Below are 25,333 nucleotides of genomic sequence, written 5' to 3' on the forward strand. Positions count from 1 at the left end.
AACATGGAAGTCCGGGACTTAACTGACATCTTCTATAGGCTGAGTCTGTACCTTCGTTCTGTTGTCGGGACTCCAATTGAAGTCAAAAGTTGGACCACAGTCGTGGAAATATTTTCCAACAATATACAGGTAATTGGTCAATCTGTTCCCTAACCACAGCGAGCGATTTCAATGGGGTGTGTAAATTTGGATTTATGGTAAAAAGGGGAAGGTAAGTTGTTTTTTTAGGTTTTTTTATTTATCGTAGAGCCATACAGCATGGAAACAGCCTCTTCGGCCAACTAGTCCATGCCGACCAAGATGCCCCATCTACGCTAGTCCCACCTACCCACGATTGGCCCATATCCCTTTAAACCTTTCCCATCCATGTACCAGTCCAAATATTGTTATAGTCCTTGCCTCAACTACCTCCTCTGGTAACTCATTTCCTATAACCACCACCTTCTGTGTGAATTATATTATTTATAGTTATTTTCAGGAGTTTTCATGTTTTGTTAGCTTAAAATTTAAACAATTTTTTAATAATTTTTTTGTTCAGTTTTAATACTGTTTGCGGCAGGCTCTCCTCATTGTACTACTGGAGACATTGCTACCACTTGGCCACACTTGATGGACTCCACGAAAGTTTGGGATGGGGACATTATCACTTTTATCTGGACCAACTAAGGAGGAACATGAAGGTTCAGTGATTCAGCAATCGATTCACCCAGTCAAAATTTGGCATCTTAGATTTTCTGACTCGAAAGAGCCACCTGGATGAAATATGTTTTGGGCTACTGTGTATTTATGCTGGTAATTTTGTATAAGGTAGAGAGCTCTGTGTAGTCCGTGTATCTCCCTTTGAAGTTCATTGGCATATAAAATGACTTAGATAGCAGCTTGTTGACGCTCAAGTCTCACTGACTTCTTTCAACCCACGGGTCCCAGTGTGGAGATGAGCAGTCAAGCATCATTTATATCTCTGACAACAAAATAAAGTCTGCATTATTTTCAACATGAAATGGTAAAATAGAAAGAATATTGTAGCTCCAGCTCGATAGTGGAGGATTGTCTTCCTGATATTCAGTGTGCCTATTTTCTCAGTTTGCAGATATACAAGTGATGGTTGCATATCGCAATTCAATGACTGAGGCAGGAACGACCTTGGTTCTGTACAGAAGGCAACAAAGGTTGAATAACTTCCTTTTAATCCTGAAAATCAACTCTATTTCAGCACGAGGTTTGTTGAAGGTGAAGGACTGAAAGGTGGATTGGTGTGATGACACCAGCTTCATACCTGTGTATAGCACCACTTGATTTGTGATGAGTCCATTGGCTAATATTATTTGCACGCATCCTATAGGGTGATTTCACTAAAGGTCACTGGAGCGTAGATCCGCACCCACGTGACCAAAATTCTCAAGTGGAGGACACTCGAGGGTTCGGTACATGTTAGTGGATGGGAAAAAACGCATTTTCCCACCCGTTAAAAACATAGAAAACGGCGAGGTTGTGAGCTGCAATTTACTGTGCCAGTCGGGGTGACCGTGAGGCACAGCTACCTAGATTTACAGGGGGAAAAAAAGATAGCAAGTAAGGTAAATTCAAGAGGGAACTGAAGGTGCCAAACCGGCGGAAATGAACAGCCGACATTTGCCGTGGATATTTACAGGTCCAAAATATCGGGAATTATCGCGTTTGCTCGCTGAATTTCATCAAAAGTAAGGCATTATTAACTTACTTTTGATAAATTCAGCGAGCAAACGCGATAATTCCCGATATTTTGGACCTGTAAATATCCACGGCAAATGTCGGCTGTTCATTTCCGCCGGTTTGGCACCTTCAGTTCCCTCTTGAATTTACCTTACTTGCTATCTTTTTTTTTCCCTGTAAATCTAGGTAGCTGTGCCTCACGGTCACCCCGACTGGCACAGTAAATTGCAGCTCACAACCTCGCCGTTTTCTATGTTTTTAACGGGTGGGAAAATGCGTTTTTTCCCATCCACTAACATGTACCGAACCCTCGAGTGTCCTCCACTTGAGAATTTTGGTCACGTGGGTGCGGATCTACGCTCCAGTGACCTTTAGTGAAATCACCCTATATAAAAGACTAACAGATTTCTTAGGACCATCAAATTTTGGACAACTGAGGTAATTTGAGGTAGATTGACAGAAAGCACAAAATGATTTTGTGCCAGTCTAATTATAATGTCACGGAGTCATACAGTATGGAAACATCACCTTTGCCTAACCTTCTACGCCGACCAAGGTACCCCCCATCTACACTAGTCCCATTTGTCAATGTTTGGCCCATAATCCCTCTAAACCTTTCCTATCCATGTATCTGTTCTTGAAAGTGTATTTTAAATCTTATCATAATACCTATTATTTTAATGTCTTTGCATCAATGTCAAAAATGAGAGAGTGCAATATGTTGCAATCCTTTCTGCTTAGTTAAAACAAAGCAGGGTTGAATGCAAGCTGCTGGCTATTCACCCTGCTGGAGAGCTGTACTGCACTTACAATTCATATTAAAACTAAGACAGCAATGTAAAACAGTGAATATGTCTACACATTAACTAGATAGTTATATCTAATTTAAACTTGTTGATTGGAAAAGGTGGCCAGCATTAAGGTTTCAAATATCATTTTTAATCATTTTTCGGTGTACTTTCACATCCTGACCAACCTGATATCATTCAATGTCCTACAGTAAATAGAATGTAAATCATACAACTGCATCACAGTGACCCTTATGAGTTTGCAGGGATTCTTCTTGGCCCTGTTTCAGCTTTTGTGGCATGTGCTGCATGCTAAGCATAAGAGTAAAGTGGTGGGGGTGGTGGTGGAAGAGGAGAAGGGGAACCAGAATGCCACAGGAGTTTGTCATATTGAGGAATAATGCAACCGCTGGAAGATGACTGACTGTTTTTGTAATAAATCTGCTTTTCTAAGTGTCTCAGTGTGATTTTGTCAGATTAAGAGCTCTGCAGATTTGCAGGAACCGCGACTGGTTTTTGTTCTGTGTTTACTTTCTGAACCAAACCCAAGGTGAGTGAGTGGCTTGAGCCTAATCACTTGTTTTTTATTACGCAATCCTTCCCATCCCCCTGCCTGACGGGGGACCATTTAAGATGTACTGCCGTTGCACATTGTTTCCAAATCAATTCATGATACTTGCAGCTGTTTCTGTAGTTTGAGATGCCTAAATGATACCTCAAGGGAGAACACACCATAAAAACAGCCATGGCTGAATTGGTGAACAGCAGTTCACTTTGCATGTTGGTTGGCTCAATATTATAACTACGCGTCTTGAAATCAGTAAATGGTTAGACGTTCAAAATATCTTGATTAATGTTTAATACAGAATCCACCAAAAGACAGGCGTTCATTAAGTAGTAGTTATAATTTTAATTGCTAAAGACTAGTAATTACAATTATTTACATACAAACAGGGAAATATGTTTAAAACTTATTTTTTTTTAAATATCAATTCAATATGGGGTTTTTTTATAGATAGGTGCCTGAACTGAATTTGTGGAATGGAATAATGATAAAAATGTTTTGAATATTTATGGAATTGCTGCAAAACTGGAATATAACAGAAAATCTGTAAATCTGTAAATGCTCAATAGAACAAAAGCATCTGAAAAGACTGCAGCAGATTTCAAATGGCATTCGGTTAACAGAACATAAGAAATAGATGCACAAGATTAATAGTGACTTGGTTAAATGGATTCAGAACGGGCTTACTGATAGAAGACAGAGGGTTGTGGTGGAAGGACAATAATCAGGCTGGAGGTCTGTGACCAGTGGGATTCCACTGGGGTCTGAGCTGTGACTGCTGCTGTTTGTGATATATAAATGACTTGGACATAAAGTAGATGGGTTGGTTAGTGGGTTTGCAGATGACACCATGATTACTGGGGTCACGGACTGTGAGGAAAGCTGTCAGAAGTATACAGCGGGATATAGATCAGCTATCAGGGTGTATAAATAGCAGATTTAGTTTAATCTGAGCAAGAATGAGGTATTGCATTTAGTGAGGTCAAATGCAAGGAGAAAATGTACAATTAGTAGCATGACTCCTACCAGCATTAATGTACAGTGCGATCTTGGAGTCCATAACTCCCTGAAAATGGCAACACAAGTAGATAGAGTGGCAAATAAGGCAAATGGCACGCTTGCTTTTATAGGTGAGCATAAGAATTGCTTTTATATTGAGCATAAGAATTAGAAGATCCTTTATAGGACTTTGGGTAAGGTGAATTTGGAGTATTGTGTGCAGTTCTGGAGTGTACCCATTGCAGGTAATGTGTGGAGGCTTTAGAAAGAGTGCAATGCTCTTTTCATTTTTATATATCTATTGTATAGCAGCTTTTTACAATATTTTTACTTAAATTATTTGACATAGCATTTTCAATTAGGATTCGATTTTTACATGTGACTAGAAAAGTGATCTACGATCTGTATTTTAGGGGAAGATGGTGCTCTATGCAGGGCATTCCCTCGAGATGATTTGAACGTTTTGCTGCGGTCCTGGCCATAGACATTAATGTTATTAATTTGAAAAAAAAACAAATTCACTGATGGAAAGCTTTGAACATTTAACTGCTTTCAATTTGGCTCCACATGGAGAGCATGTTGTAATTAACCTAGAAGAACAATTAGCAGTGTATGTTGTTTTAAGTTTTGAATTTATTAATATATGCAAATGAATAGAACAATGGTTCAGATGTTTGAGAATCGCAGCAGGAAGCAATTAAAGAGGCGCTAACCAGCTGCTTATCTCAATACACGCGGCCCCTTAATAAAGGATTCCGCTTCAAACGTAAATTACTCAGATGGAAGAGTGGCTTCACAAAACATGCCATTTTTTTCAAATATCTCTTATGTGTTAACAGGAGTCAAATCTACCACAATGGTTAATCCTGGTGCAATTGCAATTTTTTAATCTGGCCACCCATTAATAACACCTGACCAGTTTTGCTCCAATTATTCTTGAGGGATCATTTGCAATGAAAGCAACAGCCATCACAGAGTGCCACCTGATGTGCTACCATACTACAAGTCTGGTCAAGCATGTCCTGTGTTTAGATTCTATCGGTGTTTCTGAAACTTCAACCACTTGCTCCCACTACCCACGGATTGCCAACCCTGCAACCACACTCCCCTGCCCCACACTTTCCAATCTTCTCCTGGTGAAGGAAAATCATCTGCAGAAACTGAATCTACTGGAAATGAACCATAGTGGAAAAGAGAATTTTATGGATATATTGTGTAAATTGAACAGTGCTCAATTGGGACATCATCTGGGTTTTCCAATCTTGCCGGATATTGTCATCAAGCTTTAACACTAAGATGTATGCAGCAAACCGGAGGAAGAGATTAAATGGCACCGAGATTCAGCAAGTTTGCAACCTGCACAGTGGCTTAATCAATACCGCTGCCACCTCACAGTCCAGTGATCCTTGTCTAATCTTGACTACCAGTGCTGGCTGCATGGAGTTTGCACATTCTCCCTGTGACTGGAATGGTTTTTCTCTGACTGCTCAGATTTCCTCCCACATCCCAATGGTGTGCTGGTTGGGAGATTAAAGGTCACTGTAAATTATCCCTAGTGTGTAGTTATGTGGTAAAATCTGTGAGGATTTAATGCAAGTGTGGAGAGAATAAAATGGGTGAGAAAAGATTAGTATGAAATCAGTGAGCTGAAGGACTGTTTCCATGCTTAACTCTGACTCAATACTTCTACGAATCAGTGACTGAATTATTTGTCTTTGTTCCAAATGTAGTAAGATAAGGGATGAATTTTGAGTTCAGGTGGAAAACTATGTAACTAAGTCTATTAAGGAAAGAAATTATGGGATGTAGTCCAAATATCTTTATTCTAACGTTTGCTCATGTTAATAGGAATAGCTTGATACTTGATATTGTGGAAAATGTCACTGGTGTTAGCATTTTCTTCTCCCCATAATGGCAAAACGCTGCTGGCGCTGAATTCTGTTTCCGATTTGGAATTGTTTTAATACCTCTAACAGCTTCCTGACCTGTACATAGCTTTTGGATTCATATGACTCTGAAATATGAAACTCCACACATTTTGTATTTCAGCAGAATTCCGTCAGTTTTGTTGTAATTCAAAGGAAAGTATAATGGATGTTTCAACACAAGGTGTATTTTGCCCAGCATGAGTTTGAACAATATTCTTATAGCAGTTCCAAGAACATGATGCTGGATACTCCATGTTTTGGCAATCTTCTGTATTCTTTTAAAGAGCACTTTTTGAAACTGTTACTAAAGCATACTCATTGAATTGAGGATGGATGGTGGGTTGCTCAACAACTTTGGCGAAACGTTTCTACACTTACTCTTTAGGCTTTATACTTGTTTATTATTTCATTTTTTTAATGTGGGTACTGCTACTGTTTTTTTTTCACTTTTTATTGGATACTGCTCGTGGTGACGACCCACTTTCTTAAACTATTGCAGTTCTTCAAGTGGAGATGACTTGCTCAGTGTTTTTGGATAAGGGATACTGGGATCAAGACCAAGCAAGGATGAGAAATAGCTAAATAGGGTTTTATGGGCAATTGCATCACCTTTTGGAGTAGCGAGAGGCCAATCATCCAACCTTTGCTATTGTTTGCTCTTGTTTAGAGCATAATGTCAGAAATGTGGAACCATGGAGGATATGGCATGGCTAAAAATGGATTAAAGCTTAATTCATTTCCGAACTCTTGGACCACAGCCAGGCATGTGTTTCTATGCAACATCGGAGGTTGAGGGAAGGCTTGAGAGAAGTATATACAATTATGACAGGCATAGATAGGGTAGACAGTCAGAATCTTTATCACAGGGTGAAAATGTCCAATACTAAAGGGCATAGCTATCAGGTGAGCGGGGGAAAGTAACAGAGATGTGTGTGGCAAGTTTTTTTTCCACAGAGATTGGTGGTGGCCTGAAACACGCTGCCAGATGTAGTGATGGAGGCAGATACAATAGAGGCATTTTAGAAGCTTTTTGGTTGGCATATGGAAATGCAGGGAATAGAGGGATATGGATCATGCATGGGCAGATGACTTGCCATCATGTTCGACACAAACATTGTGTGCCAAACGGCCTGTTCCAGTGCTGTACTGTTCAGTGTTAGGACTCCTTAACTGCTCATCGCTGTAGACTTGAAATGGAATGAGGATATCTGCCTGCACTGCCTGTATTGAGATCTAGACGGCTTCACACTCATTTAATAAGTACATGGTATGGAGTAACTATTATGAAAAATATTTTTTCTTGTAATAAGTTATATTTCCATCACTTTTATACATGGTATAGTTGTTCAAATAATTAGACATCACATAAAATGATCAATGCATTTGTTTAATTTTATTTGTACTTCAAGTAATAAAAATGTAATTACATCAAACAATATCATATTAATCATATTTGTCGCATATTTTAAGCAGCAAATGGCTAACCTAATAGAAAATTCAGCGGGGCATTTATGTCAAGGACACGTAACTTTATACATGGAAATTGTTAAATGGTTCAAAATTATCTCATGATGTCATATTATACAACAAAAATTGATGGAGTGGTACCAATTCTTACTAAAGGTACAGTTCTGGGTTTGAATTATGAAGTGATTTTTTTAAATTCCCTGCCAACACCTGATGGCAGAGATTATATTAAGTGCAGGTACACAAACTTAATTAAGTGCAGTTAGTCATGGAATTAGAGTAAGTCTGATCGGAGGGCTAGGTGTAACCCGATGTCAGTATCGTATGCATACTTGTCTACTGCCTGGTTATACACTGCTGGCTGATAATATGGGCCCACTGTAGAAATGTCAAAGATGTTTGCACCATATTTAAATGGGACCCCTGCATCAGAATTTTTTTTTTCTGCATGCCAGCAATCAGTATTACGCACAATTTTACAATATTTAGGAGATAGTTTGGAAACATAATGCACCGCATTTCTGTTGTGTTATTTACTATCTTTCTCTTATGGGTATTTCCCTGTTCATTGGCCAATTACAACCAAGGGCGTTCACTGCAGATCTGTCCCAGACCACTATGAATGCCAATTCAGGGATTTTGCATTTAGAAACATGATAAACTAATTATTGATGACCTATTCTTTAATTTGCCCTTGCCTCTTGGTGTGTAAGTGTCAGCTGTCTCTCGAGATAATTAAAACAATTCTACTCTGGGGGATGACCAATGCTAACTGTACACCACTCAGCAATGTTGAGTCTGCCTGTTGTGTTGCATCTTGCCACAATGGTTACATTATTAATTAAATATAAGTGTGCATTGTAAAAAATGACCAACACCAGAAGGTGAATATAAGGTTAAAATCCATGCAGCCTGGATGATGTAAGCTTCAGAAATGTTGGTCTTTTGGTGATGCCTGAGTTTTAAACTTATCCTGCACTCAATCCCAGTGTGCCATTATAATTCTATGTAATTCATCTCAAGCATGGGTGAAATTTACTGAAAGATTGTTTTTACTTCCAACAGGGTCAACCAAGGTCTCACAAGCAACCAGAAGTGCGATTCAGTGAAATTCCCTCAAGGGTGCAACATGACTTCATTGCTGACGGTGTGAAACCAAAGTACCAGGAGAGACTTAATCAGGTCCAGCTTGAATGGTCGTCATCTTCTGGAATCTCCCCTACTTTTCAGAGTAATATAACAGATGTTGATGCTGAAAGGGAAGTAGCAAGCACTGTTAATACAAGTTCCATTTCAGATCAATTTTGTGACCTTTCAAATGCACAAATGAACAAACGTATTACTGGCTGTACTTGGAATCAGTTCATAAAGGGCAATGCTGGGCTGTCCATTGTTAATGCTAACCGGCTGGTGAGTCCTAAATTATCCACTAGTCACCAAGAGCCCACGGTTACGCATACTAAATCAGTGGACAAAAACAAAGAGTCCACCGAGCAAAAACGTGGGAGTGGGTCAGGAAAATCCAGCAAAAGAGACACCAGATGCTCTAAAAACCAGCCAGTAGACGGCTCTGTTGAATGGGACAAAAATAGCCAGAAAGGACCAGAGTTAGAATTTCATGGGACAGCAAAAGGTAAGAAGGACATTTTAGCAGGTCATGTTGCAAACACCGAGCCACCATCAAGAGCATCTCCCACCAGGCCCAATGCAGTGAGCATTCAAGAAAAGGATTCAGCTTCTGTAATGATTAGAATCCCGCTAAAGACACAGGCAGCACTGTTTGCTCGCAGCAGAACAAGAAAAGGAAGGTTATCAAAAACAATCTTGGATAATAGACTTCAGCCAGAACCCATATTTGCTGAATCAAATATTAAAACTGCTATAGGTAGCAATTTCCCCAATGGTGTAGACACTATAAGTAACAGCAGGAGCCAGTTCAGTAGCAAGATCATTAAGCAGCAAAATAGGAGTGCAGAGATTGAACTGAGTCAAACCAATCTACCAGTGGGAAGAGCCTGTGAATTAACTGACCTCTCAAACAGTGGCAGTAGGGTGAGAAAGCCGACTGCAATATTGGCATCACCCGTTTTCATCGATCCCACCAAAAGCAGAAGAGGGCCCACCGAGATGAAACATTCAAAATATGCAACTAAAACCAGCACTATTTCTGCCAAATGTAAAACTTTGAGTCTTCTGAAGGAAAACTGTGTCTTGCATGAAAAAAGCACAGTAATGGAGCCTCCGTCGGCCTATCCTATAACCCCAGCTAGTCCGTTGTATTCTAACACAGATAGTCTCACAGTCATTACTCCAGTGAAGAAGAAAAGGGGAAGACCAAAGAAGCAGCCTTTACTTACAGTGGAGACAATACACGAAGGAACTGCCACAAGTCCAGTAAGCCCCATCTGTTGTGAATCTCCCAATGGCAGTAAGAAAAAGAAAAAAAGAAAAAGCCCTGGTAAACTGATACCAATAGATGCTGTCACCTTAGAGTCTAATCAAATGTCATTTCCCAAAAAGGATGGGAAAATAAATGTCCTGGATAAGAAAACAATCAAAACTATCAATAAAATGAAAACGATGAAGCGGAAGACTATTTTGAATCAAATTCTGTCTTATTCTAATAATACAGTAGTGAAAAAGAAAGTACCGTCCTGTAGTACTGCTTCAGCAATCTCATCTGCCCTAGAGACCAAGTTAGGAAAACAGATCAATGTTAGCAAGAGAGGGACTATTTATATCGGCAAAAAAAGAGGAAGAAAACCAAAAGCCATGGGACAACCGCAGCAAATTGGAAACAAAAGTGCTGAGAAATATTCAAAGCCGATTTCTGCCCATTCAGAAACTCCAACCGTGCCTTTTGGTTCACAGCTGTCTAGAGCAATGTCACCAACCGCTGCACAACCATCACCTCCCCAGGCAGTAGGGCCTGTAGGAAACCTCAGCCCGGTCAGCAGTGAAACCAACTTATCTGAGTCAAAGGCAATGCCAAACCTTCAGCCAATTAGTGCACTTCCTACAAAAATCCCCAAAAGCTTGCATGCTAGCACTTGGAAATTGTCTCCACCAAGGCTTCTGGCAAATTCTCCTTCTCATTTATATGAGGCAGCTTCTTTGAAGGAGGTTACGCTGTCACCTATCAGCGAATCTCACAGTGAGGAAACAATACCTAGTGATAGTGGAATTGGAACAGATAATAACAGCACTTCTGACCAAGCAGAGAAGAGTTCAGAATCACGCCGCAAATACTCCTTTGACTTTTGTACACTTGATCCCTCGGAAGGTGCAATTGTAGATCCTGGTGCAAAAGGAAAACACAGTCACAGACAGAAACACTTGCTTGTAGATGATTATCACATTCATGAAAGCATGAAGAAGCAGAAACATAGACGGAAGAGAAAAAGCTTGCAGATGCACAGCAGAGATGATCTGCAATTCATAGCGGACCTGGAAGAACTAACTGCAAAGTTCCAAGTATTTCGTATCTCTCACAGAAGCTACACCTTGTATCCTGATAATCCATATCCCAGTATTTTCAGGGTCAATTTTGATCACTATTATCCTGTGCCATATATTCATTATGATCCATTACACTATCTACGCCGGACAGCTGATCTTAAGTCTAAGAAAAGACGTGGCAGACCTCCCAAAGCCCAAGAGACTATGACAAAGGTGCCTTTCTTACAGGGTTTTGGTTACCCATTACCCAGCGGGAGTTACTATGCACCCTATGGCATGCCTTATACGTCGATGCCTATTGCGACAGGTATGATGAACCTTGGGTATTATGGGCAATATTCAGCTCCTTTTTACTTGTCTCATGCACTTGGGTCATCAGCTCCCTTCATGAGGCCAACAATGCCTCCACCCCAGTATCATGCCAGCTCCCACTTAAAAATGCCAGCCACTGCCAAACATAAGGTAAAACATGCCATGCATTTGCAGCCTTCACTAGGGTTGGATTTAAACACCATGCAGCCTTCTTTAACATCACAAAGAGGTGATGGTGGTGGTGCAGGAATGCCCAGCAGCCGAATTCATAAACGCAAGCATAAGCACAAGCATAAACATCGAGATGACCGGCTCATGGGGTCACGGGAAGACTTGGGTGAGATTTTTGGGCACAAGTCAGATTTTGCTAAAGCTTTAGTCCATCAGAACCTAGAAAGCTGTGACAAAGATCTTTCACTGGGTGCTGACAAAGGAAAACATAAAGAGAAACTGAGACAGCAGCTTGTTGAACCAATGCACACAGGACAAAAAGTTTCAAAAAACATCTTTGATATAGATACATCTTCAAAATTAGCATTTTCTGATTTACCACAATGGACAAGGACTACAGAAAAAAATGATTCCATCACTGAGTCTATTGACGCCTGTGTAAGAAGGTACACAAGCACTGAGACTCGAACAAGGCGGGATATCTCCATGGATCTTTATGGGGATCTGCACTCTGCAAGCAGTCTGGCTGAAAAGCGGGAAAGCGAATCAAATGGGAATAGAAAAAGGCACTTTGAGGGTTATGGATCTTATCGGGAGAAGAATGGACCTGTGCTAAGGACTAACAGAAAAGACTGGGGGCAAACTCTGTGCAGTACCCCTACAGCACCAGGTAAGGATATGGTTTATTAAAGTGTATAACACCTCTAAAGTAATATGTGATTAGAATTGTACCCTAACAAGCTCATATAGATTGGCTATATATTCAATCATATTTCTGTTAATCTCGACAATACGATAGAACTTTATTTGTCCCAGGAGGGAAATTGGTCTGCCAACAGTCATAAAAACACAAAATATATAAAGCATGAAATTAAAGTGATGAGTAGAAAGGATTTGGGATGTGCAAAATTGGGGGGGGGGGGGGGGGGGGGGGTCAGTCTATCTCACGACAGAAGCGGGAAGAGGTGTCGGGAGGAGTTTGATAGCCACAGGGGAGAAGGATCTCCTGTGGTCTGTCCTTCATCTTGGATTACTGTATAGTCTGCTGTGCTGTGCTGTGCAAATTGCAACCTAAGGTTCGGAATTATGTTGTCTTTCTTCTCCACATTTAATCAGGGTTTCCTTTGCCATTACAATTAATTTAGTAATATTTGAGTTGAGCTTTAATAATTAACCAGACCAAGTGCAAAACCCGTTGGGTCTGCTCCCCCAACGCACCCGTTCCCTACCTGTAGCCCCCACAGGAGGAGTGGTCCTCTAACTCATACCGTTTCCAAACAGTGCTCTTTAAAAAAAATTCCAATTGCACTTGTCCTGCGTGTTTCAATAGCAATTCTACCTCCCCCTACTAGTCGAGCCATTGTGACGTCATCAGTTGAAGCTGGTCGGTTTGAAATTCAAGGTATTTGGATTTTTTGAAACTTTAATCAGTAATAAGTCGAGAAATAAAGCATAAAATGTTCAGTGAAAGTGGTCTCTGCCTAGAGGGGAAAAATGTGAATCAGAAAATGTAAAAACCCTTGTGAAAGTTGGCATTTTTAAAGTTTTAATCGCGAATAACATGTCAAATATAGGATGAAATCTTCACTGAGGCTGATCACTGCTAGCAGAGCTATTGAGACGTCATCAGTTGAAGCTGGTGGTTTTAATTTCAAAGTCTTTTGATTTTTTTAGGCATTTAATCAGTAATGAGTCGAGAAATAAAGCATAAAATGTTCAGATAAGGTGATCCCGGCCACGACGGGAAAAATGTCAATCGGAATATGTAAAAATGTTATCGTCACCGCGTAGTGTTTTTGCGAAGATGTAAAGACAACCACATATACACACACATATATACACGTACAAGATCAGACTTTTAATAAGTATATGATGGCAAAATTGCTACCCTATCACAGCTAACTTCACCAGTCAATGTCATGTCCAATGGTTTGGGTCACTTTTCTTATGCTTCAGTGTAAACATTGAAAAAATGAGATTTTTAGGGCAGGCAATAAATTTGCAGGAATGGTGTAAGATGTGCCTGAACCTTTCAGTAAGATGCAAGTTGCTCACATGTGGTATTTGAAATATGATGTAGATCTGTTATACGTAGTTTTGTAGCTTGGCAGAGCAATGAAGCCTTCTCAACGCTGCACACTCAAACATCATAAGTGCCGCAAGTTTACTTCATGCGTTACAGGATGTAGGAACTTGGAGTATGTTGATTGAGAGGAATTCTACTGAATTCCATAAGGAGAAAAATTGTTTTATGGTCAATATTATGTTGTAAATCACTATATTTCATAACTCCTTTGAGAGGTTTATGTATGCGGCTTCAGAGGTGCAAAACAGTCTGAACAAAGCTTGCAGAAAATTAGCCACATTTTCTGCAGTAATTCCAAACCCCATAAAATTTGGATTTTGTAAGACTTTTCAATGAAATGTAAAGGAACACATGAATTCTTAATCATTAATAAATATTTCAACTGGAGTGTTTGTTGTATTTGAAAACACATTTGACACATTTAAAAATTTATAATTTTTAATAAGCTTATCAGCTATTCAATTTTAATCTGTGGCAGGTTGTTAATTGCTTTCCTGAGGGTAAAGGAACAGGAAAACATGATATTTCAGGAAAATAATAATAAATTAAGGACTGGAAATGCACTGAAGTTTAAAATATTAGTGGAAACATAGGCACCAAATATTGTTAATAGTTAGGATTAATAGTTTCTCAATCATTTCTGCTCGGGATCATATAGCTATGGTTTCCCAAACATCTTAAGGCAGGATCTGTCCTTAGAGATGGGAAATTTATAAAAAATATGTAAGAAAGATGGGAGACTGAAACAAGAACATTTAAAATCATTTGCTTCAATATCTGTTGAGGAAAATTATTTAAATTTGTAGTGAATGGTAACATGTGGAGAAATATGAACTGATTAGAAACCTCTTTTTTCAGTCCAACCATGTGCACCAATTCTAATATGGAGAGTGGGCAGTATCCAAACCAAACATTGAAATAATTGTGAGTTCATTCATTATTTATGTCCAGGTGTGGTTTAGTGGGATAGGGGTCAAATGTGGGTAAATGGGATTCGCCCACAATGCCAACTTAGTCGGTATGGACAAGGGGGGCTGAAAGGCCTGTTCCTATGCTGTGTGGCTCTATTTTTTCTGCATTATATTGCATTGTCCATGCTTGCTCACTTAACCATATAACCATATAACAATTACAGCACGGAAACAGGCCATCTTGACCCTTCTAGTCCATGCCAAACACGTATTCTCCCCTAGTCCCATGTACCTACGCTCAGACCATAACCCTCCATTCCTTTCCCGTCCATATAACTATCCAATTTATTTTTAAATGATAAAAACGAACGTGCCTCCACCACCTTCACTGGAAGCTCATTCCACACAGCCACCACTCTCGGAGTAAAGAAGTTCCCCCTCATGTTACCCCTAAACTTCAGTCCCTTCATTCTCAAGTCATGTCCCCTTGTTTGAATCTTCCCTACTCTCAGTGGGAAAAGCTTATCCACGTCAACTCTGTTGCATATGATTGTGACATCTTTGTGCTTTCCCTGCCTGGCATTGGATACATTACACACAACTCCAACATTCAATTCAATCGTCTGATTCATAAATAGTTGAGGTAAAGCACTAATCCTTGCAGTTGCCCAGTGGTTAAAGCCCATTAACCCAAACAGAATTGATATTTCGGGCCTGTGTGATGGGTAATATACAATCATGAAATAATTGGCTATTGCACTTTAATCATTGGCAATTTAAATCCATCAAGACTGTTCTCCACTGAAAGGCCTCATGTCGAGTCTTGACAGAATAGAGGGGGAGATGTCCTGGCCACTGTCACTCGTTTGGTCCTGGATTTACAGCAGGCTCAGCTATGCCTAAGATTCACCTCAGTGTGAATGGCTGAATATCCTCGGTTGGAATTTTAATTCAGTCACAGCCAGCAATACTTTGATACTGTAAACTGCGTGTATGCATTCTATTGATTCTCTCAAGTGTTTGCTCAGTTAAATTTATTGTCAATCTTTGGCTGAAATTCTGCAATTCCAATCCACAGGTTAGAGGAAGAAGCTTACCATGTTACCATTCTTCCCAGCAACGTGTTCAATCTCTTCCACTAACCTTGCGTTGCCTTTAACATTTATTCTTTTAGTCACAGTCTTCTTATGTTTTTCTTCCTTTAGTAGATGCATAATTATTGCAAATAATAGATTGTCACTTCAAATGTTAGCCATTGCTTATTTATCATCATATTTGTTAATATATCCAATCCATTTTAGCCTATTCAAGTACCAAGCCCTGAGTTTGTTTTGTTCAGGTTCAAAATCCTATGATAAATTTTCCACAGAAGATTCATAATCAAAATGATTTAACTCTCTCTCTCGCTGCACAATTCCAATATTACGATAGGGCAGCATAGTTGCCTCGCGATTAACGCTGCTGCCTCGCAGCTCCAGCAACCCAGGTTCCATCCTGATCCTGGATGCAGTCGGTATTGAGTTTGCATGTTCTCCCTGTGGGTTTCGTATGGGTTTCTTCACAAACCCTGGTTTCCTGTTAGCTGATGTGCTATTTGATACCTTATAATAGACCATTGGCCCCTAGATTTAGTGGGTGTCAAGAGAAAGGATGGAAATAGCAGCAACCGTACATAGTGTATGTGGAGGGGGATAATTCAGCATTGGTGTGCTTAGATTGAATGGCTACCTGCCCTCCAAATACTGGCTTCAAGCAAACTGCACGTGAGGCAATAGCACCAGCACCAAGACCTGTGGCATTTATTGTCCATCAGGTTGTATATCCACCTGGATCTGACCCCTCATCCATCATATCAAGCTGAAGATGAATCTGGTTCATCACATAATGATTCAAGTATATCAAAAAGGATTAGTTAGAAGGCAAGGAACTATCAAATCTTGACCAGATCTGGGTTTGTCTTTATGTGCTTCTGGCTACTCATCCCAAGAGTTCTGCTCCTTGACCCATGCAGAGCTTTTTTTTTGCCAAACTGAAACTTCATATCTCCATTTCTCTTCATTGATGCTGACTGTTCTTCCAGCAGTTTGTTTTTGTTCAAGACTCCAGCATCTGCAGCCTCTTGTGTTTCCTTCTCCCTTCTCCCCTCTCTTCTCAGGCTGCTCTTCAGCTCCTCCCTGTATTCACCTTGCTCTTTGCTTTTGTAGCATCAGTGTTAGTGTTGCCATCAGTGCTTCCAAAGCTTTGACAGTGGAACGCTCAGTTGCCAGTTACGAAGGAAAAGGAAAGTGATGATGCTTAATATGAATTCATGAAGCTGGAATTGCAGCAGTGCAGATATTAAGCATCATAATTACTGGAGAAAATAAGCGATATGGATGGAGCAATGCATAGAGATTGGACTCACTGGGAATTATAAATTATATCTCTAAAAATTACTTAGGCAAAGCAGTCTTCATTGGACCATTCATAAATTATAGCATGCTACTGTAGTTTAATAGTTCAATTAAATCTGTGATTAACTTTGATGCATTTTTTAAATTTATGATTAATGGTAATTCATTTTTTAATTTTCTGACAGCCCTTAGCATGATAGAGAATGTGCAAAGAGAGTTTCAGTATGTTCCAGCATGTGATTTAGTGTATGATTAAACACTATTATTATATGATCACTCGTGTGATTGATAGTACAGCTAAAAGGGAGAGAAAACCAGGAGGAACTGTAAGGCTGAAAAAACATTTGGGGATAGAATTGTGTAAAATCATAGATGGATTTAGAGACAGGTGCAGAATTTTGAAATAGATTTCCTGGCATTTGGGACTCAGTTAATGTCAAGAACTAGATGAAGTGAGCAAGAGATATGGGATAACAATGACATTCTTGATAAGTTAGTGTTGGTGTAATGCGGAAGGAAGTTAATTTCACTAATTGCACATCCTTTCTTCAATTTGGCTCTTTTAAATAAACCATCAGAGAAGTTGGAGTTATATAATTTTATTTGTTTCTTACAACTCCCAAATTGTTGACACTTACTGGAAAGGAAAACTAAAAATTTAAAGATGAAAAACAGTTTATTGGTCTGGTGGCTCAAGCATCTCTCCAACCACATTACTATTCGCTTGGACATGGTTGTTACATAGTAACATTTTCCTGTCATCAAATTGTTACCACTGTTGACATTCAAAAATGAAATCTGCCACAGTTTGGAAAACCCTTCAAAACTCAGGAGTGATACAACGGCAACTAACAGTTAATGACCACTTAATGGCCACTTGATAACTGTCTGTGTCATCCCCAGACAATGAATATCAGAGTTTGTAAGGGAAAAGAATTGTTAGCTTGTGAAAGAGTTGAGCCGTCAACACTGGTGTTTTTCTTAGAAGATTAATCTCGTCCACCTTGTCATAGGATTATCAGTGTGATAAGCAGGTGATCTCTGACACCTATAGTAATTAAACTAATTGGTTTGATCAAATAGCAGACAGGGTGGCACAGTGGTAGAATTGCTGCCTTACAGCGCTTGCAGCACCGGAGACCTAGATTCGATTCCGACTAAGGGCGCTGTCTGTACGGAGTTTATACTTTCTCCCCTTGACCGCGTTGGTTTTCTCCGAGATCTTCGGTTTACTCACACATTCCAAAGACGTACAGGTTTGTAGATTAATTGGCTTGGTATGAATGTAAATTGTCCCTAGTGTGTGTAGGACAGTGTTTATGTGCTAGATCGCTGGTAGGTGCGGACTCGGAAGAGCCTGTTTCAGCGCTGTATCTCTAAACTAAACTAAACAGAACATGTTAGTACATGTCACTTTGCAGTCAACATTCAATGAAAGCAGACGATCAAGTTCACTGAAAGACTTGTAATATTTGCTTATACATATATAATGCAATCAAGATGCAAGGCTAGTGCTACAATTTCCAATAGAAACAACAAAAATAAAGGAAGTTTTTTGCAACTGAAATGTGAAGAAGGTCAGAATTTTAACATCATATTCATTGAGCAACTTCCATTCGGAACAGTTTTGCTCATAATTTTGTGACCTCTCTCATGCCTCAGGATTATACTGATTTTGTGTCAGCAAATCTGGGTATATGGCTCTCTATCCTATCATCTAAGTATTTTGTAAATATGCTGATCAAGTACAATAGACAATAGGTGCAGGAGTAGGCCATTTGGCCCTTCGAGTCAGCACCGCCATTCAATGTGATCATGGCTGATCATCCACAATCAGTACCCCAATCCTGCCTTCTCCCTATATCCCCTGACTCCATTATTTTTAAGAGCCCTATCTAGCTCTCTCTTGAAAGCATCCAGAGAACCTGCCTCCACTACCCTCTGGTGCAGAGAATTCCACAGATTCACCACTCTCTGTGAGAAAAAGTGTTTCATCGTCTCCGTTCTAAATGGCTTACTTCTTATTCTTAAACTGTGGCCCCTGGTTCTGGACTCGCCCAACATCGGGAACATGTTTCCTGCCTCTAGTGTGTCCAAGCCATAACAATCTTATATGTTTCAATGAGAACCCTTTCATTCTTCTAAACTCCAAAGTGTACAAGCCCAACTGCTCCATTCTCTCAGCATATGACAGTCCCACCATCCCGGGAATTAACCTTGTAAACCTATGCAGCACTCCCTCAATAGCAAGAATGTCCTTCCTCAAATTAGGGGACCAAAACTGCACACATAGTGTGGCCTCAATATGGCTCTGTACAACTGCAGAAGGGCCTCTTTGCTCCTATATTCGATTCCTCTTGTTATAAAGGCCAACGTGCCATTCGCTTTTTTCACTGTCTGCTGTACCTGCATGCTTACTTACATAGACTGATGCACACGGACCCCCAGATCCCGCTGTCCATTAATTGTATTAATTAAGATGTATTAAATTGGCATGAATATATTCTGCCAATTTGTGTATTTGCCTAAAATGCTTACTCAACCAGGTTTTTACCAGGCATGGCCCACACAAATCCCAACTGAATATTTTGTTGAGTCTGAAAATCTGCAATAAAACAGAAAATGCGGGTTAGCCTTTGCCAGTTAGGCAGCATATGTGAAAAATGAAACAGAATTAGCATTTCAGGTCAATGACCTATCATCAGAAGAAATACACTCTGGTCAATAATAATTTCAAGATCTTCAAATATGTTGCAATATTTTATGTCATGCATGAAAATGCCATTAAACTTAATAGAGGTGCATAAATAGTAAGAGATTGCAATTTATAACGGGGCAAATGAAGTCCTGTAGCTTCTAATTCCCCTATCCTGTCAATCACTTCTATTTGTGTGGTTCTGTGCCCTTTGTGCATGGAAAGGAAATCAGAGCAAAATTGCCAATCATAAATTCTTCATTTGTAGATGATGGTTTTGACCAATTTCCTAGCCAGCCATATAAAACTGTCATGAATGTAGACAGCACCACAGAGTCCATTTCCTGGTCCTTGCAATGCCACCTTAATTCATGGCACATTACTCAAATAGATGAGGAAAAGTTCAAAATCATCAATTACATTTGAGGCTTTTATATATTTTTGCTGTAATAGACTTTAGCCTTTGGTTCAAAAGGATAGTAATGTGCACAGAATATGTTCTTGCTGTGTAATTCTGATTCAGAAATCTGTTTTATTTTCCTTCAAACCAATTGTCAATATATTCAGCTTTGATCATAGGTAACCTCCAAACATATTCTGTTGAGAAAACGCAGCCATAGTTCTCCATATTGAGTTCATCATTGCAACTAGTCAATGTCATAATGTCCTTTTCAAAAAAGCTCCTTCGGGGTCATCATTCATTGCAAATTTGCTTTAAAATCTATTTACAAAAAAGACCCAGTTGATTGATTTATGTGTCAGCAATGTTACCTCCAGCAAAAATAAACTATTAATTAGAAGGGAAGATTAATAAAATTGGGTTTATTGTCATTGAGGGAATGTGAATCCTTGTAGCAATTTGGCTTACTCCGTTTGCAGTTTTGACCATGCAATTTGTTTTATTATGGCAAAGAATTTAAACATCAAAGGGCATAAAAACAAGAACAAAATTGTTTATCATTAACATTGTTTTTGCCTTGGAGTAAAATACAGGACCTATTACAGGTCATTTTGCAGAAATCTGACTGAGCATTTCATGAGCATTTCCTGGCAAATTTGCAATTACATTATTTCATGTGCAATTTTTTGCATTGGAGTTAGACCACATTGTCCCATGAGATACTGCAGGATTTTATAATCTAGTTGGTACCCCACTAAATCCAATGTGAATAATTTATGGAAATATTTAGAAACACTACATGTTTTTATTCATGTAGCTGTAATACTGTATTTTGTAAAGGGCCGTCCCACTTTCATGATCTAATTCACAACCTTTTTTACTCGTGAACATTTTTCATCAGGCTAGAAAAAACGCCCCGACCTACTTGATGCCACAAGTACCTACGACGAGCATCACGGCCTGATACGACCTACCTACAACCTCGTGACGACCATGCTGCGAGTATGAGTCAAGGGCAAACTCGGCAGAGGTCGTAAAAGTGGGACAGGCCCTTAAGTCACCTAGTGTAATAATGTAACAATGAGCATCAGTTACCAGAAGAAGACAAATAATTGTTAAGAATTTTGACTGAATTTCAATCTCAATGAAATCCATCCACCATGAGCCTTCAAATTGGCTATTGTTACACGAAACACCCATCAATTACAATATCAATTTAACATATAGTTAGTCCGAATTGGTATCCATGTGTTGCAAAAATAAAATGTTATCCTAATATTTAGAAAAACGTACAACAACAATTTAACTTAATCTTATTTAACTTCCACCACTGGAAATCTTATTAATGATATTCAGTGATTGGTTTGAGCTGAACGTCAACAGGAGTATTAATCACTTTTGTTACCCCTAATGAGCCTTCACAAAATGTATCAGAGACTAATTAGAGTTAATGAATACTGACAGGGTAGGAAACTCATTTTTAAAGATAGCTGCATCCCATGAGGTTACCAATTCTTCATGTTTTCGTTAATTAACCTTCTTCATTAAATCTTTACATATTACGATCGTAATTAAAAGTTTTCAGCACTTTTATAAATTGTTCATTAAAGTGATTATTGTAGGGGTTTAAAGTTAGAAAATACATTGAGTTTTGAGAGAGGGCCTCAACAAAACCTTTTACTTTTTCTCCTACAGTTGAAGATCATATTTTAACATTATGTTAAGTGCTGACGATTGACTTAATGCTACCCGTGTAACTTATTGATGAATGTACAATACCAGAAAATCTTGTTCCTATCAGATATTGTCACCAAATAGATGTTGCTTTAGTGATTTTTGATAGCATTTTATATCTCATACAATACGTCGCAAAATATCCTTCAAGTTGAACATTTAATCCAATACCTCTGCCGACATCGAGGAACTATAGCATTTTTATTAAAAAAGCATTCCTGGGACCATAACATTCCATCCTAATCCCACTGATCTCTCCTGTATTTACAAATGTCACTGGATTGGTGACTTTTGTCCATGGGATTGTTCTTATTGGAAAGCACGCAATTGTGATAATTTTGACATTTATGTATCTCTGCGCAAATTTCCATTGCTCTTATGAAAGGTAAACACAAAGACAAATTGATCAGATTAAATAAACTGTTTCCATGTTTTAACTTCTATACCGTATATTACCATGAAGCTGAATAATACAACTTCACATTCCTCAGGCAGTCCTTCATATTAGTACATCCTTACACTACACAGTTTCTGAGAGAATCTGTCTTGGTCTAATATCCTCAACACATTTCTGCTGTGTGAAATTGATGGGACAGTAAGATATATATAAAATGTTAAATACATTCAAGGTGAAACTAAGGTCTAGAGAATATGATCTTGTATTTTTAATACACTGTTTAATACACCGTTGAATACACCTTGGAGAGCATTTTGCAGTCAATATTTTCTTTGCAGACTGAGCCCAATTTTTCAATTCAATCCAAACTGAATTATTTGCCCAACACATTCCACAAATTTTTTTTAGGGTTTCACCTTTGCTAATTTCCTTCCCAAGTTGCTCCTACGAGCATGTTAAAAAAAACATGCTTCATGTCCCATGTGTTTCAGTTACAAGAATGTTGCGCAGCCTGGGTGGTCACATATATCATTCCATTACCTCAAGTCTTTATGTGGCCTTGACGTTCATTTCACCTAATCTCAGTCACAGAAAGAAAGCAAATGTTAGGTGTTTGATTGTTTGAGGGCAATGATTAAGTGTAAATTAAATCAGTTTTGAAGGCTGTCAACTTGTTATGCCTATCATATCGAGACAAAGATTGGAGGAATTTATACTTGCGAAGGATGCACAGTGCCCTCCATAATGTTTGGGACAAAGACCCATCATTTATTTATTTGCCTCTGTACTCCACAATTTGAGATATGTAATAGAAAAAATTGCATGTAATTAAAGTAAGACAGTGTAAGATTTTATTACAGGGTATTTTTTATCTATTTTGGTTTCGCCATGTATAAATTACAGGTTTATACATAGTTCCCCCATTTCCAGGGTAACGTTTGGGATACATGGCTTCACAGGTTGTAATTGCTCAAGTCTGTTGCCTCCATAATGCAGGTATAAGAGAGCTCTCGTCACCTAGTCTTTTCTCCATCACCTTTGGATACTTTTATTGCTGTTTATCAACATGAGGACCAAAGTTGTGCCAATGAAAGCCAAATAAGCCATTATGAGACTGAGCAACAATAATAACAGTGTTACATACATCAACTGTTTGGAACAACATTAAGAAAAAAGAGAGCACTAGTGAGCTTACTAATCGCAAAGGGACTGGCAGGCCAAGGCAGACCTTCACAGCTGATGACAGAAGAATTCTGTCTATAATAAAGAAAACTCCCCAAACACCTGTCCGACAGATCAGAAACAATCTTCAGGTGTGGATTTATCAATTACCACTGTCCGCAGAAGACTTCATGAACAGAAATACAGAGGCTTCACTGCAAGGTGCAAACCATTGGTTAGCTGCAAAAATAGGATGGCCAGGTTACAGTTTGCCAAGAAGTACTTAAAAGAGCAACCACAATTCTGGAAAAAGGTCTTGTGGACAGATGAGACAAAGATTAACTTATATCAGAGTGATGGCAAGAGCAAAGCATGGAGGAGAGAAGGAACTGCCCAAGATCCAAAGCATACCACTTGATTTGTGAAACACGGTGGTGGGGGTGCTATGGCCTGGGCATGTATGGCTGCTGAATGTACTGACTCACCGATCTTCATTGATGATACAACTGCTGATGGTAGTAGCATAATGAATTCTGAAGTGTATAGACACGTCCTATCTGCTCAAGTTAAAACAAATGCCTCAAAACTCATTGGCCGACGGTTCATTCTACAGCAAGACAATGATCACAAACATACTGCTAAAGCAACATCGTAGTTTTTCAAATCTAAAAAATGGTCAATTTTTGAGTGGCCAAGTCAATCACCCGATCTGAACCCAATTGAGCATGACCTTTATATGCTGAAGAGAAAACTGAAGGGGACTAGCCCCCAAAACAAGCACAAGCTAAAGATGACTGCAATATAGGCCTAGCAGAGCATCACCAGAGAAGATACCCAGCATCTGGTGATGCCCATGAATCGCAGACTTCAAGCAGTCATACATAGCATGCAAAGGATATGCAACAAAATACTAAACATGACTACTTTTATTTACATGACATTGCTGTGTCCCAAACATTAGCGTGCACTGAAATGGGAGGACCATGTATAAACACTGCTGCAATTTCTACATGGTGAAAACAAAATGTATAAAAATGGCCTTTCTTAAAATCTGCCAATATTGCACTTTAACCACATGTGATTTTTTTTCTATTACAAATGTCAAATTGTGGAGTACAGAGGCAAATAAATAAATGAAGGGTCTTTGTCCCAACCATTATGGGCACTGTATGTGTGTATGCGTATATATTCACTTTTTTCACTTTTTGTTACATTGAAGCCTTATTCTAAAATTGATTAATTATTATTTTTTTAACATCAATCTACACACAATAACCCATAATAATAAAGTGAAAAACAGGTGTTTAGAAATTAAAAATAAATAACTGAAATATCACATTTACATTCAACCCTTTTCCTCAATACTTTGTTGAGGCAGCTTTGGCAGCAATTACAGCCTCAAGTTTTCTTGGATATGACGCTACAAGCTTGGCACACCTGTATTTGGGTAATTTCTCCCATTCTTCTCTGCAGATCTTCTCAAGCTCTGTCAGGTTGGATCGGGAACGTCGATGTACAGCTATTTTCAGGTCCCTCCAACGATGTTCGACCGGGTTCAAGTCCGGGCTCCGGCTGGGCCACTCAAGGACATTCACAGACTGGTCACAAAGCCACTCCTGCGTTGTCTTGGCTGTGTGCTTAGGGTCGTTGTCCTGTTGGAAGGTGAACCTCCGCCCCAGTCTGAGGTCCTGCATGCTCTGGAGCAGGTTTTCATCATGGATCTCGCTGTACTTTGCTCCGTTCATCTTTCCCTTGATCCTGACTAGTCTCCCAGTTCCTGCCGCTGAAAAACATCCCCACAGCATGATCCTGCCACCACCATGCTTCACCATGATGAACGGTGTCTGGTTTTCTCCAGATGTGACATTTGGCATGCAGGCTAAAGAGTTCAATCTTGGTTTCATCAGACCAGAGAATCTTGTTTCTCATGGACTGAGAGTCCTTTAGGTGCCTTTTGGCAAATTCCCTGCAGGATGTCATGTGCCTTTTACTGAGGAGTGGCTTCCATCTGGCCACTCTACCATAAAAGCCTGATTGGTGGAGTGTTGCAGATATAGTTGTCCTTCAGGAAGGTTCTCCCATCTCCACAGAGGAACTCTGGAGCTCTGTCAGAGTGACCATCGGGTTCTTGGTCACCTCCTTGACCAAGGCCCTTCTCCCCCGATTGCTCAGTTT

At 39.4% G+C, this 25,333-nt stretch overlaps 1 protein-coding gene across 2 annotated transcripts in view; it reads left to right on the forward strand.

Annotated features, from left to right (window-relative positions):
• Positions 1-25,333, forward strand: part of setbp1 (SET binding protein 1) — a 260,150-nt gene that overhangs the window by 188,320 nt on the left and 46,497 nt on the right. For both annotated transcript variants that reach the window (XM_055633329.1, XM_055633321.1), the window contains exon 3: positions 8,505-12,051. In XM_055633329.1, coding sequence (XP_055489304.1) covers positions 8,505-12,051 — 3,547 coding nt within the window. The remainder of the gene's footprint in view (positions 1-8,504; positions 12,052-25,333) is intronic.

Source organism: Leucoraja erinacea, chromosome 1 (genome assembly GCF_028641065.1).
Source record: "Leucoraja erinacea ecotype New England chromosome 1, Leri_hhj_1, whole genome shotgun sequence".
NCBI classification, from domain to species: Eukaryota; Metazoa; Chordata; class Chondrichthyes; order Rajiformes; family Rajidae; genus Leucoraja; species Leucoraja erinaceus.